At 31.3% G+C, this 14,023-nt stretch overlaps 2 protein-coding genes across 3 annotated transcripts; both read right to left on the reverse strand.

Annotated features, from left to right (window-relative positions):
• Positions 1-365: 365 nt before the first annotated feature.
• Positions 366-3,131, reverse strand: LOC133703991 (protein trichome birefringence-like 41). Its single transcript, XM_062128754.1, has 5 exons — positions 2,639-3,131; positions 2,245-2,416; positions 1,240-1,415; positions 988-1,146; positions 366-879 (listed from the first exon to the last, which is right to left on the reverse strand). The coding sequence occupies exons 1-5, from the start codon at positions 2,929-2,931 to the stop codon at positions 585-587; spliced, it is 1,095 nt and encodes a 364-aa protein (XP_061984738.1). The 5' UTR covers positions 2,932-3,131; the 3' UTR covers positions 366-584.
• A 1,983-nt stretch (positions 3,132-5,114) lies between these two features.
• On the reverse strand, positions 5,115-10,019 carry LOC133703937 (protein trichome birefringence-like 41). Of its 2 annotated transcripts, none has more exons than XM_062128685.1 (5): positions 9,613-10,019; positions 8,147-8,318; positions 7,343-7,527; positions 7,069-7,227; positions 5,115-5,608 (listed from the first exon to the last, which is right to left on the reverse strand). In XM_062128685.1, exons 1-5 carry the CDS (start codon positions 9,864-9,866, stop codon positions 5,311-5,313), a joined length of 1,068 nt encoding a protein of 355 aa, XP_061984669.1. In that variant the 5' UTR covers positions 9,867-10,019; the 3' UTR covers positions 5,115-5,310. The 2 variants fall into 2 exon arrangements, with proteins under 2 accessions (XP_061984669.1, XP_061984670.1); XM_062128686.1 differs by having other exon boundaries at positions 7,343-7,518; positions 9,613-10,017.
• Positions 10,020-14,023: the final 4,004 nt, after the last annotated feature.

A 14,023-nucleotide genomic window follows, 5' to 3' on the forward strand; every position in this document is an offset into this window, starting at 1 on the left:
ATTTATCAATTTTCTGGTAGTGCAATTAATCATCTAGGTTTCGACACCAACTCTAAAGTTGTGATGAGAACGCTAACTATGAGTTGATGTGATTCAATTTCTTTGAAGTCTTTAAAATTATTTTGTTACGGTATGATCTTGTGTGCTGTGAGCATTGGATATATTTGAGATTTAGATTGGAAAGTTTTCTAAAGTTATATTGGTTTTAACTATAGTAAAATTTCCCCTCCCTAAAATCACTATATGTTGTGTAATTATTTATTTTTCATTTAGTTTAATATTTTTCACATCGAAGTCTTAAAAAGAGAAAGAAAAACTCAGAAATAACTCCAAGCGTTGAGCGAGATGATCTACAAGAATCAAGATAAAGAACCATAACACATAATTCATGCTAATGCTCACTCAATCTTCCTCCTTTATCGAAGTCTCCTTTCACAATTTCATTTGGAGACAAGAGTAAAATGTTACTACTATATCGACCTGTTCTATAGTACTGTTTTAATTCCATTGTTTTCTAGTCACAACAACAATGGAGCTAGTCCTTATTTTTACTATTGATAGAAGCCCTAATTTATTGCCTTCCCTTAAGAGATAAGAATCGCATACAAAAGTTCATTCCAAGTATCTGGAACCCCAGCAAGACACCAATGACTACAATCATTTCCCTCTTTGCCACCACTTCCATAAATGGATGGATGCCCGTCTTTTCTTAGTTGTGATAGTGCTGTTACATCAAGAAGTGTGACGGAGACCTTCATGTTCCTTAAAACGTCCCTCACCACAGCTGCTGCTGGTGGCGGGCCTCCAGGATATGAAGAACCATTTATTGGTTGGGTTTGCCCATTGCAGTTTGACTTGGTTTCGTTCCATTCGTCACCACTGAGTACACAAACAAGAATACATTAATGCAAAAGAAAAAAAAATCAATACAGAGTCTTCCTCCACCGCAGCTGGTGGTGGTGGGAAGAAAGAGAAGGGCTTGCTTACTTGTAATGCACTGGAGAGATGCCTTGAAAGAACACTTCGGTAACGTTAGGATTAATGTTAGTGTCAACCCACTTGGACCATGTACTGAGCCCCTTTCTAAAAGCAACCAAACGATCCATGTCTTTTTGGATTGTCTTTCCCTCTTGAATGTAGTCCCATCTGAAACTCGAGCCAGAAGCTTGATCACGTAAATATAGCAGCAATAATTATAAATATTGATTGAACTTATTTATATATATAAAAAAAACCTACGTCTTTTGACTTCCTTTATGAGTCCACCAGTGCCAGGTGTTGAAGATAAGCATGTCGTATCCTTTCCAGTCTCTGCCATTTTCAATCGAATCCAGCTTCAGAACCTTGCCTATCTTTTCTGTGACTAGATCAACTAAAAAAGGATTGCGAGATAGCTTCACAGAAACCCCACCATCCTGCAAATTACCATGAATAATTAGTTTGTAATTCATGGTGTCCGCGCTTATATTCGAAGACAAGTTACTGCCTATTTTTCATAAAATGTTAACATAATTTGCAGTTATTTTGTACTCCTCATTAGTGCTAATACCTTCTCATCGATTTTTTTAAAAAAATATTAAAATTATGAAAATTTTATTTAACAGTTATGCATAAAAAAATCATAATTTTTTTTAAAAAAAAGGTATTTTTCCATCGCTGAGCATAATTTATGGATCAAGTTAATTTAATGTTGAGGCTATGAAGCATGCGGATTCTCATAGATTATTTATTAAATTCATTTAGAAATTTTTTATTAAATTCTCATAGATTCTGACCCTAATATTTAAACAATCAAGTCAATCCTTTATGATTATATTCCTTATTTAATAATTGCATTCGTTATAGGTTTATTTCTTATCCTGAAAAAAGGTAAAACTTATGAAATTTTTTAATATATCTTTAATGATTGCAATTGAAAATTATAGATTTTAAATAACCTTTTATTGTTATTTTGTTTTTCAAATATGACAACTCTCATTCAGATATGGAATTATAATTTGTTGGAAAATTGAGATAAATTTTTTAAACGTATATATACTATTTCCTTAAAAAAAAATATCTTGATTTATTTCTTATTAAATGTATTTTTAATCTAAAGTTATTTCAACTTATTTTTATTAATTATGAGAATAACTTTTGAGTTATGATTCAAATTAAGAATTATTTCTCATAAATTCTTATTAAGCGTCACATTGAGAACAATGGATATGTGAAAGATATAGCTACGGCGCATCAGAAGCTTACCATTACTGAAAATGTAGAGAGGCCTCCCTTTCTGCTAAAGGTGAAATTGGATCGTGGCGCAGAAGCGTGCAGCATGCATGTGAGTGACTGCCATTGATTAAAGCTTAAAGAATCCCCCACAAACAGAATTTTCTTCCCCTTGAATCTTGTCAAGAAATCCTCGCCATTGAATCTAACAGCACCACGAGAAAGCTTGAGTTCACAGACTCCTCATGTTCCAGACTCAGGTAAAAACATGTAATTAAACATACAGTACAGAATTTAATCTCCCTCAAATCCACATCCCAGCACTAATCATACAAAGAAACTATGCGCAAATCAAACCAGTATCCAAAGTCAAAGCCATTTCTAAAGAATGTAAAACCTAGCTAGCTAGCAAGGAGATGACGAATACCTTGGCAATTCACAGGCAACAGGCTTCCATCTGTACTGGAGATATAATTTGTCTGGGCGTCCATTTTCCTGGCAATCGAATTCTTTCTCAATGAAAGGGCAGGCGGATGTATTATATAATGGATAAGCATCATCTTCAACCCAGCTACCCTGGAAAAAATCACAACCACCTAACTTTGAACCACCCAAGTTATCATCTAATAGTGTGGCATTGGATTGTCGAAGACATGAAATTATGAGAAGGCCAAGAGCAAAAGTTAACAAGGAGCAAAAGCTGCGAAACCCATTTTCCATATTGATTCACACTGCCTGGGGGCAAATGGGCAAGGGCTGGCAAATTATAAGAAATGGTCTAGCCTTTACATATGATCATAAGCTTTTAATTAGGAATATATAGATTAAATGAAAAGATCTTTTTTTTCCTCATATTAAAAATTTTCTCAGATGCTGGGGTTCATGACTCATCAGTTTTTTCTCTTTTATTTTCTGATAAAAAAGAATTTTTATTTTATTTTGAAAATTTTATAGTCTGTGTTGCTGGGCATCAGGAACTCTTTAGTGACGTAAAGTCTAATTTCTCATAATTTCTCTCCGCAACAACTGTGTTGTCATCCTTTTAAGGAAAGCTTCCTTCAATGATAGGGGAATTACAAAGGAAAGAATCTTGAATCTTGCTGCCATTGCTGGAACGGGAATGATGGGGGCAGAGATCATCGTTGCCGTGCTAGCTAAGAAATGGTATAATATCTATGAGATTGGCTGCTCTTTGCTGTTTGCCGCATATGGTGTTACGAATCATTCGAACATTTTAGAATTTGTTTATTTTTATATTTTAAAAATATTTAAAAAAAGTTAATTTTTTTATTTCAAATTATTTTTATATATATTTTTAGATTATTTAGATTTACTAATATCAAAAATAATTTTTTTTAAATAAAAAAAAATACTATCTTACTATATTTCTAAATAAAATATATTTTAAAAAACTACTATTATTACGTTTTCAAATACCCCATCAAAATGTTGTAGCTGTTCTAAGCTTACGCAAACCCATATTAAATGTTTGCATATGTCGCAACAAATGTATTTATTTTTGCAAATATGGCTGTATTAGAGATAGAAGAGTATATAGTTATTTGACTATCTAAATATAAATTGAAAAAGCTTGTTATCTAATTAAATAAATTTATAATTATTTATATAAATAAATAGAAAAAAATCAAACTAAAAAAACTGAGAAATAGATGTATATGAGAAAATCTCCATTAATAGGTTAGAGATTTTTATCCATAATGGGTTGTCATACATGAATGAACCAAATTGGATTTGAAATGCTCTAATTTTGCACTACTTTTTCTTAACAAAATCTCTCAGTTATTTCTATTTTGGTATCAATTATTAAATAATACCTCGATTTATGTTTTAAATTCGGTCGACAATTAGACATTCTATTTCTTGGGTGCTGTTTAATTTTACCCTTAAATTGGGTCAATTAGACCTTACAATTCTACTTCTTCTTCTTCTGATTTTACCCCTAACATTGTATCAATGTAAGGTAATTTCTACAATGTGAAAAACCGAAAAGTTTGTTCATGTTATGCTTTTTTGAAGACCATGAAGTTAACTTTCAAATTTCTCTTCCAAAATAATAATTCGCATTTAGTTTTACTTCCAGTATTAACCTTTTATATTTTCTGAAAAAAAGGCAATAATATTCTATTGGATTTTATTTATTTATTTTGGCTTTCTCAGCAGATTTTCCATGAATTTATATTCTTACTCGTTTATAAAATACTGTATGATTGTAATAAAATTAGACCTTTACTGTTGATATGAGTAGATTTTCCATGAATCTATAATATTTGTAAATCTTTTTTAATTGGAAATTAATGATCATTGGTATAATATTGAAATGTTATAAATCCCTCCTTTTAAAAGATCTTAAGTTTGAAGTCTTTTTTATATAACAACAACAATAAATAATAAAAAAAAAATTATTTAGTAAGTGGTCTAGTAGTAAAAGTTTGGAACCAAAGAGTTTGCTCCCCTGTGTTTTCAAGTTGGAGTTATGTGATTATTAATATGATAGTCATTGGAAGCTTATATAGTCATTAATTTTAGGACTCATGAGATTAGTTGAGATGCATGTAAACTGTTTAGAATACCAACATTAAAAAAAAAAAAAAAGAAGAAGAAGAAGAAGAAAAACATGGCTAGACATGTTTCCGTGAAACAATAAAACAGAACAGTAATCCTGTGGAAATGGCTAGCAATCCTTGGGCGATGAATGAACAAGCGTTGCCCTACAAGAGAGGCAAAATACATAGCGTGCATTCATGCATTAGGCCTGCTGAAACGCGTAACCAATATCTTCACGCAAAAAAGAGAAGAATGCACGATATTTCGAATGCTCTGCCCAACAGAGAGCGTGTACGCTTGTGCAATATCCTTATTACACCAAGGAGTAAAACTACTCGTTAAAAATTGATTCTTAAGAACATCTAATACAAATGTTGCTGAATTCAAGGACAGATTGTGAAAGGGTTAAAAGGAATGCAAGAATGTATGAGTTCTCGACGTTTCTGATACTTTCTCAGAAAAATATGAATGCCCCATATAATTCATGTAAGAAATTGTTCAACTTCCTCATCCTAAATAAATTTTTATGTATTTTCAACGTATAATTAGATTGTAAAGGATTTCATTCCAAGTATCAGGCACACCGGGAAGACACCAATGACTGCAGTCCAGTCCGGTCGACCCACCTAGACCATAAATTGAAGGGTGTCCATCCTTTCGTAGCAGAGAGAGGAGTGTTACATCGAGCAGAGTGACAGGCTTCGTAATCCTGCTTAAAACACCTTTCAGAACCTCTACAGGCGGTGGCAACCCTCCCGGATATGTTGAGCCGGCGACTGGTTGCTTCTGCCCCGCACAACTCTTAGCGCTTGGTTCATCCCATAGGGTCCCACTGATAAAAAAATACCATTAATTTGTTAAAAACAATTAAACATTAATTTAATTATCCAACAAAAAAAAAACCCAGAATTGTTGCATTTTAGGCAGGGGAGAAAACATTCTACTGATATAATTCTTATTTTTTTTTAATAAACCGAATTTATTAGTAGTCGCAAAAGTTGGCAAACTCACCATTAAAACACAACAAAAATAGGAGAAGACAAAATCTACAAGACTTAAAAACACCAATATAAAGACAAGCAAAAAGGGGCCATGACAACTCCCAATAGAGCTGCTGATCATGCATGTCACCCAAAAATCACGAACCAATCTAAGCAGAACAAACTTGTTTAAAAAATAAAGTAGAAGAACAAACTAATACTCAGTATTGGTTAATTTCTACTAAATTTACACTCTATTCATTACTTATCAAACAAAATATTTTAGATATTCACATCTATACAATAAATTTCTTCAAGTATTTCTTATTACCTTAATATTATCTATTATTCAACATAAAATAATAATAATAATATATATACACCCTATTTATTACTTTTCAGTAAAATAACTATATGAAAAATCACATATTTCAGTAAATTGTTGGTGAAAGATATTTTATTTTAGCTAACAAACAATTTCCCTTCAAAACTTGAAAAATCATTCCCTAGATTGTATCTATTGCATTATCCACAAATCAACATACTAAATAATAACTCAGGTCAATATAATTAACTTATAAAACTTATGACTAAAATTATGTGATCAAGATAATTTTATAAAAAGCAAATTAAAAAAATATAAAGTTCAATATCTAGTAAACTCTATATTAGATGATAAAATGAAATAAAATATTAAGTTTGAAATAAAAAAAATCCACACAAATTTTCAGGACTAAAGTGAAAAAGATCTTGACATTTCAATGCTTATTATTACACTACAATGTTAAAGTCTTTTAATATATATTAATGATGTGATTACCTTAATTTATATAATAATTTTTTAAAAATTCAATATTGTTGTAGTGTATGAAGAAGATTAGGAGCTTAATCTAGATCTTATAATACAAGAATATTGCAGGATGTTTTTTAAAAGTATTTTTTAATTGAAGATATATTAATAAAAAATTTAATTTTTTTTTATATATATTAATATATCAAAACAATCAAAAAGTATATAAAAAACTAATTTAATGATTCTTTATGGAAAAAAAATAATTTAACAATAAAAGGAGATTCAACCACAAACACAAGAAGAAACACTTTCTTAGGATCCTATTCACTCTTATGATTAGATTTAGCCTAAGACAGGATCACCAAAACTAATTAATTTTGTTCTCAACGAGATATTCATTAATGAAATTTATTATATTAATCCTATTCATCCTTATGATTAGATTTAGCCTAATGGAATTTAAATTAATTGTAGAACGTATACATTCATTAATGTTGTGATCACAATTAAAGAGCGTACTTGTAATGAGAAGGAGAGATTCCTTGGAAGAAAACCAGGGTTTTAGCAGGATCAACGTTTGAATCCACCCATTTAGCCCATGTAGTCAGTGCCGTCTCAAAAGCAAGCATACGATCCATGTCCTTCTTAATCTCGTTCCCTACCTGAATGTAATCCCATCTGCAAAATCACAGTACTCAGCTCATCTTCAAGTTTTTTTTTTTTCTTAAAAAAAGAAGAAGAAAGTTCTGCCGCCATTCTGAATGAAAATGGCAGTGCTAGTTTTGGACAATACGGTTGCGTGGGTCCTCTGCGGTTCCACCAATGCCATGTGTTAAAGATAAGCATGTCAATGCCGTTCCATAGCTTGCTGCCTTCAATAGAATCAAGCTTCAAGACCCTGCCAATTTTTTCACGCGCAACATCTACCAAGTAGACACTGCGATCAAGCATCACTTTTACTTCGTAATCCTGCAAGATCTTAAATGTTAAAAAACCTCAAGTGATTTTCCCCACTACCACAGGAACAAGCGATTCGGTAAAGCCAGGACTCGTCCTGTTTCGTTAAATTCAAGTCAGATTCTGACTAATCCCACTTGCAGTGCTACTTGAGGCGTTCATGAGAACTGCCAATAATTCAACAAAATTAACTGGGACGGGAAAACATGGTATGTTTATACATGTGTTGTGTGGATATATAGCAATGGATCCTATGATAAATCATGCTACCAAATCGATTCGTCTCGTCTATTAAGAACAAAAAAAGGCAAAAAGCTCAGTAGAATCGCAAAAGGAGCCTCGCCAATGGGAATTTCTAGGAAACCCAACGGCATAGCAGGCCCTTTTCCAGAAGTCGCTTAACAAAGAAAAGTGACCTAGAGGGCCACATGGCTGGACAGATGAAGACAAAGCATATGTCATAACTTGTCTGCCTGGATTTGAAAGATGTTAAATGTCTGTAACATAAGTCAGACTATGATTTCACGTGACATGAACTGGATGCATTGATCCATGACTATTTTTTCTTAATTCTAAACCAATCTTATCTTATAAAAGAAAAAAGGAAGAAGAAAAAGCTTGCTGATTGATGGGTGCATACCGGAAATGCAAATACGGAGACGTCTCCCTGTCTAGTTAAATTGTATTTGGCTTTGGGCACTGAAGAGTGGAGAATGCATGTCAATGATTGCCACTGATTTCGGCTTAGAGAATCACCCACGAACATGATGCTCTTCCCCCTAAATCTTTCCAAGAAGTCCACTCCATTAAACCTACAAAAGTAGACAAAACAACAAGTTCGATTAATCTTGGATTATTCCTATGTTGTTATTTCCATTTATTCCGTCAAGTGTTTGTTGTTGGAAAGATTTGTTGTTTGTGTTGTCATCACACTACAAAGCCAGTATCAACTCTCTTTTTATATAAAAAAATAAAAATAAATTAATATTAATTAGTGTATAAGCTCGTTCAACAGTATCATCAATGAAAAAAACCTATAATGTTGTTTTTTTAAAATAAATTATATATAATTGCATTTGAGCATTAATTCTCGTAGTAGGTTTCCTCCACACAAGTCAAAGAACCAATTTGGCGTGCAAGTTTCAAGTAATTAGTAACAAAAACTGTCACGGAAATATCAACTTCATTGAACAGCGTAGGTGGCTGCGCAGCCCTGAAGAGGAGTGCGGAAGATATCCCTCCCACCGAAGATTACCGTGAGCTTAACATCATTTTTTGTACTGTTTTTCATCCCCACGATGCTAGCAGAGAATCTGTTGTCCCCCCCGACCCCACAATGAAACAAAGCGTAAGAAGGCAGACCACCCGCCCCGTGTGGCCAATCACAGGCAGACAGATTCCTTGAGCAGCTAAACATTCCCACTCTTTTGCAAATCATTGCAAGGGAGGAGCTTTGTTCTCATTGGGCCACGTACTTTGGCCCGTTTTCTTAAAAGAAAAACGCCAGAGTAATAAATAAATGGGTCGTGTCACCTGTGTGTGAAAGTGACAACTCAGTTCATAGAGGGAGGTGCCAGGGAGACATGTCTGAATCAACTGTCTTGGTTCTCATTGAATGAGTAGAAAAAATTAAAGGTAGAGGGTAATTAGTGGGTAAAAAGTGCGTTCTGCAACTGTGTTCTCAAAGATTGGATCCTAGTGCGTGCATCACTCTATACAATCAACTACGAAATCTATAAGATGGTATTAAAAAAGAAAAAAAAAAAACAGAGAGAGAGAGAGAGTTTTGACAGAAGTCATGATAGCTTCAAATCATATAAGAAAAAAAAAAAAAACTATTTTGACGATCTGCCAAGAGCAACATTACTCAAAAGATTCCACAGGCGTGCCAGCTGCCAAACCATGTTCATTGATGGGTGCGATTGTAGTGTGAGCCGCTTTTAACGTCTGTAATTATTGTTCTATAAAACGTTCAACAATGGAATAATGATGCTTAAACATGAGCCATGAGCCCCTGTTAATTATGCTAATTATCCCCACAGTTGTCATACAACGCAATTCAGAAAACTGTCATGCATAGGATGGGAGAGAGGAATGAAACAATACCTTTGTAAATTACAGTACAGTGGCTTCCATCTGTACTTGGTGTATAAAGAATCGGGACGGCCATTCTTCTGGCAACTGAACTCTCGTTCGATGAAGGGGCAAGCTGAGGCGTTGTAGGGTGGGTAAGATCCATCAACAACCCATGTCCCAGTGAAGAAATCACACCCACTTGCATTCGCTTTATAAACAAGAACAAGAAGTAGCAGAGGAACAGCTGCAGTCAGAGAGGAACCAGAAAGAAACCTGATGCTCATCTCTAAATCTGTACCAAATTAACCCACCGATAGAGTGGTAGTGAAGATCTTGAGAGAGAGGCTAAACCAAAAGGAGAGGTTGTAAAGGAGGAGATTAGTGAGGCCAAATGAAACCTCTCTGTCTCTCTCTCTCTGATTTCCATTTACTACCTTCCTATATATATTCATAAATGTGTGGGTAATGTGTGTGTCAGTCACCTTGGAGAAGTACCGTTGTATAATTATGTAAGAGTTTGGGGTGGTAAAATGGAAAAATCATAATGCAGGGATTTATTTATTTTGCTTTTATCATCACTCAATTTCTTTTTCTATTTTGAGTGAACATCTTTTATTTTTACTATCTTGCTTTATTTCTTTCGCACTTTCCACAACTTAGATTTCTTTTTTACCAATAAAATCTATATTTCTTTTTTATATAAATGGATGATTTGTTTGTTTTTAGGTAGTTTATGTGTTTATGATTCTGAAAAAATAAATTTAGTTGTGGTTGTTTAGATTGAAATATGTATTTAATTAAAAATGTTGTTGAAATTATTCTTAAAAAACATATTTAAAATGTTTGTTTAAAATTATAGTTAAATTTTATGTTTTTATTAAAAACCTAAAAACAAACATGTAATTAATTTTATTTTATTTTATTTTATGAATGTGGGTATTCAGGCCAATTTGTGCGCACCTCAACTAATCTTACAGGCCCTAAAATTAACGACCATGTAAGTCTACAATGGCCACTATAGTTATTTTCTTCAAGATATTTCAAGATTTTAATAAATTAATTAAATTTTTTAAGAGCTTCAATTTTTATCAACTTCTTTTTTTTTCTTTGAATTAATTTTTAATTATTATATTTTGTTTCTCAATTTTTTTAGAAGCCAATAAGAGACAATTTTAATAATTAGAAAACAACATTCCAGTAACATTTATTTTGATTATGTCGAAAAACAAATATGTCCATAATTTTACTAAAATTAAGGATTAGATTAGTCTATCAATATATAATTTATAATGAATGAGAATAACCCCAATAAAAAAAATATTTTTAACCTCTCTTATTTATTTAAAGGATATTCTATTGTATTTTTTTTAACTATTATAAGAAAATATTTTCCATGTCAAAAATAGTGCACAAGACACAAATAAGTAAAGGTATTAATTACTACTGCACAATCTAGTGTATAAAATTAAACACAAAAACCAAATCAGAAAGCCAACTACATCAATTGAGGTTTAATTAGTATTGTTAAAAAAAAGATTAACTAACTAGTGCAAACCTAAGTTGTATTTTACATAATTTAATTCAATTCCATTGTTTTAACCATAAAATAACAATGAAATGATCTATTTTTACGAAAAATCTTTATATATATATATAGCAAACAATTTGTGTTATTAGTAATACAATATGTATAATAATTAATAATTTCATGGGAATAATGATCTATTTTCATAATGTTGTTACCCATTTTAAAGCCCAGTATAAACAAAAAATAAAAAAAAGAACAAAATAAATACAAAAAAATCAAAAATTATTGGAAGAAAATAATATATATATATATATATATATATATATATATATATATATATATATATATATCAGTGAAAAGAGTATACTAGAACGTCCAAGAAATTGTCAAAAAATAATTGGGAGGATAAATATACGAAATTAAAAAAATTTAATAGTGTATATTTGATTGATAAAATCTCTATTAGCAAAAAAAATTAATTTGAGAAGAAAATTTTAAAATTAAATGTTTAAGGACTCAATTAGAATTTTTTTAATACAAGATTTATTTGAATTTATTGAGGGTTTAATTGTAAAAAAAATTTGAATTTTAAATTAATTTAAACTTTAATTGAAAAAAATTAAAATCTGAGAATAAAATTGTAATTTTTAAAATTTAATTTAATAAAATTATATTTTAACCTAAAAAAAATATATCAACATTACAGCATCACTGTCCAACAGTATCTCCCCCATGTTCCATCACTGTCCAACAGTATCTCCGTCACTACTCACATGCACAAGCCACCTCTATTTGGTTCGATTTCAGCGGCTTCGGTCGACGTTGACAGCTTCAAGGTCGCTTTTGAACCTGAACACATACATTTCTTGATTTTTTGAATAAATTGTAATATTATTTATTTTCCTTTATTTGTTGGATAATTTGTAATATTATTGTTCTCTTCTTGTGGTTCAAATGATTTGTAAAGTTATTGATTGTTGTGGATATTTTTGAAGCGTTGTGGGTCCCTATCGTTGCATGGCAACCCATGAAGTCGCCAGTGAATTTGTATTTTTGTTTGACGTGGCATAAGGTTGAAACCAGGATTTTTTTTTAATCAATTTTAGATGTTAGAATATTTTTTTTTGTGTGGTGTATTTGTTTTCCCTGTATTTTATTCAATAACTCAATCTAGGAATAGCATACTTGTCGTAAGTTTTTATTCCTTGATCGGGGTAATGGAATTAATAAATGCATATTTGTATTTCTTGTTATTATATTATTTTGATCTTTTTATTTGTTACATTGCGAATATCTTTTTTTTTTTATATCAACGTGAGTGTTTATGTCAATTTGCGCACACTTCGACTAATCTCACGGGCCCTGAAATTAACGACCATGTAAGCTTCTAGTGGCCCTGAAGTTTGTGGGACTCGACCTGGTGATATATAGGAAGCAACCTAACTAGTTGAGTTACACCCCTCATGATTATATTGTAAATATCTTATCATATCTATAAAGATTTTAATAAAAGAGTTGGGAGTATGGTTGTGGTTGTCTTTTAAAGTGTTTTTCGTGCTAAAATGCACTAAAATAATTTTTTTTTAAAAAAATTATTTTTGAGATCAGCGCATCAAATTGATCCAAAATACACACAAAAATTTAATTTTTAGCAAATAAAAAACTTTTTGGGAATGCGGTTTGCACCGCATTTCCAAACGGTGTCTAATTCTTGAATTAGATGATCTAGATAAGTTGTTATTGATTTCTATCTTTAAAATTTATTATTGAATAATTAAATTAGCTGCTAACTTAACCAAGATTAACATATCTATTATTAATTTTTGTTCCGGGATGTTGTTGATTGTTGTGTAATGAAATTGATGAGTACATATTTGTGTTTCTCAGACTTTGAGAGACGAGCATTGTTTCAATTGGTTTAGGTTTGGATAAAAAAAAAAACTCAATTATACAGTTCTTTAAAAAAGATTTAAACCGAATTGAATGAAAAAAAAAAAACTGAATTTCTCTATTTAGTTTGGTTTTATATTTGTTAAAAAATAACAAGAATAATAGGATGTAGACATAGTTTTAAATCCTGACTCAACTTGGTGGATTGATCAGGGATTTAGAGCTGGTACTGGGCCGGTTGAAAAAAAACAAGAGAAGAAAAAACTTGATGTGATCCGGTGACCTGGTAAGATCCGGTTAAAAACCTGGTTATAATTTATTGAATTTTTTTTTAAAAATAATATCTTTTTAATTTTTTTTTTAAAATAAATTTAATAAACCGATTAAAACCTGAAATCCAGGCATCGGATGAGGTGAAGTCTAAAAACTATGGATGTAACTAACTGGTGGCGTGTAAAGGTTGACTGAATTTCTTCAATCTTATTTTTTTTTCTTTGGAGAAGCAGCAAATGTTGTTTCGTGGGGCACCCCCAGTTTGTATCAGCAGACATGTCAATGTATCCATCACCATAAGCCCAGACGTGTGTGCGTCCCCTCCCTGTGTGCCCCCAAAATCAACCCTCCGCTGCCTGGAAAAATCATCCTTGGTTGGCGGCGGCTGACACAGCGATGATGACTAACAGTGTATATGTTTTTTTGGGTAATTTTTATAGTTATAATTTAAAAAATAAAATTTTTTAAAAATATAGTCAAAGTGATTAGTTAAATTTAAATATATGTTTAGTAAAAATTATAGTTGAAATTTATGTGCAATAAAAAATTATATATAAAATATTTATGATTTGAAAATATTAAAAATATATTAATTTAAAATAAAAAAAAATAAATTTAATTTTTTTCAAAAAAACTGCTCCACAAAACCACAAAAATAACGTTTTAGACTTAATTTTTTTAAGTAGGTTTCAGAATATAAAATGTAATTTGATTTATTATCAAATATCTTACCGTATTTGAACACAAAAA

This window comes from Populus nigra, chromosome 9, assembly GCF_951802175.1.
Source record: "Populus nigra chromosome 9, ddPopNigr1.1, whole genome shotgun sequence".
NCBI lineage: Eukaryota > Viridiplantae > Streptophyta > Magnoliopsida > Malpighiales > Salicaceae > Populus > Populus nigra.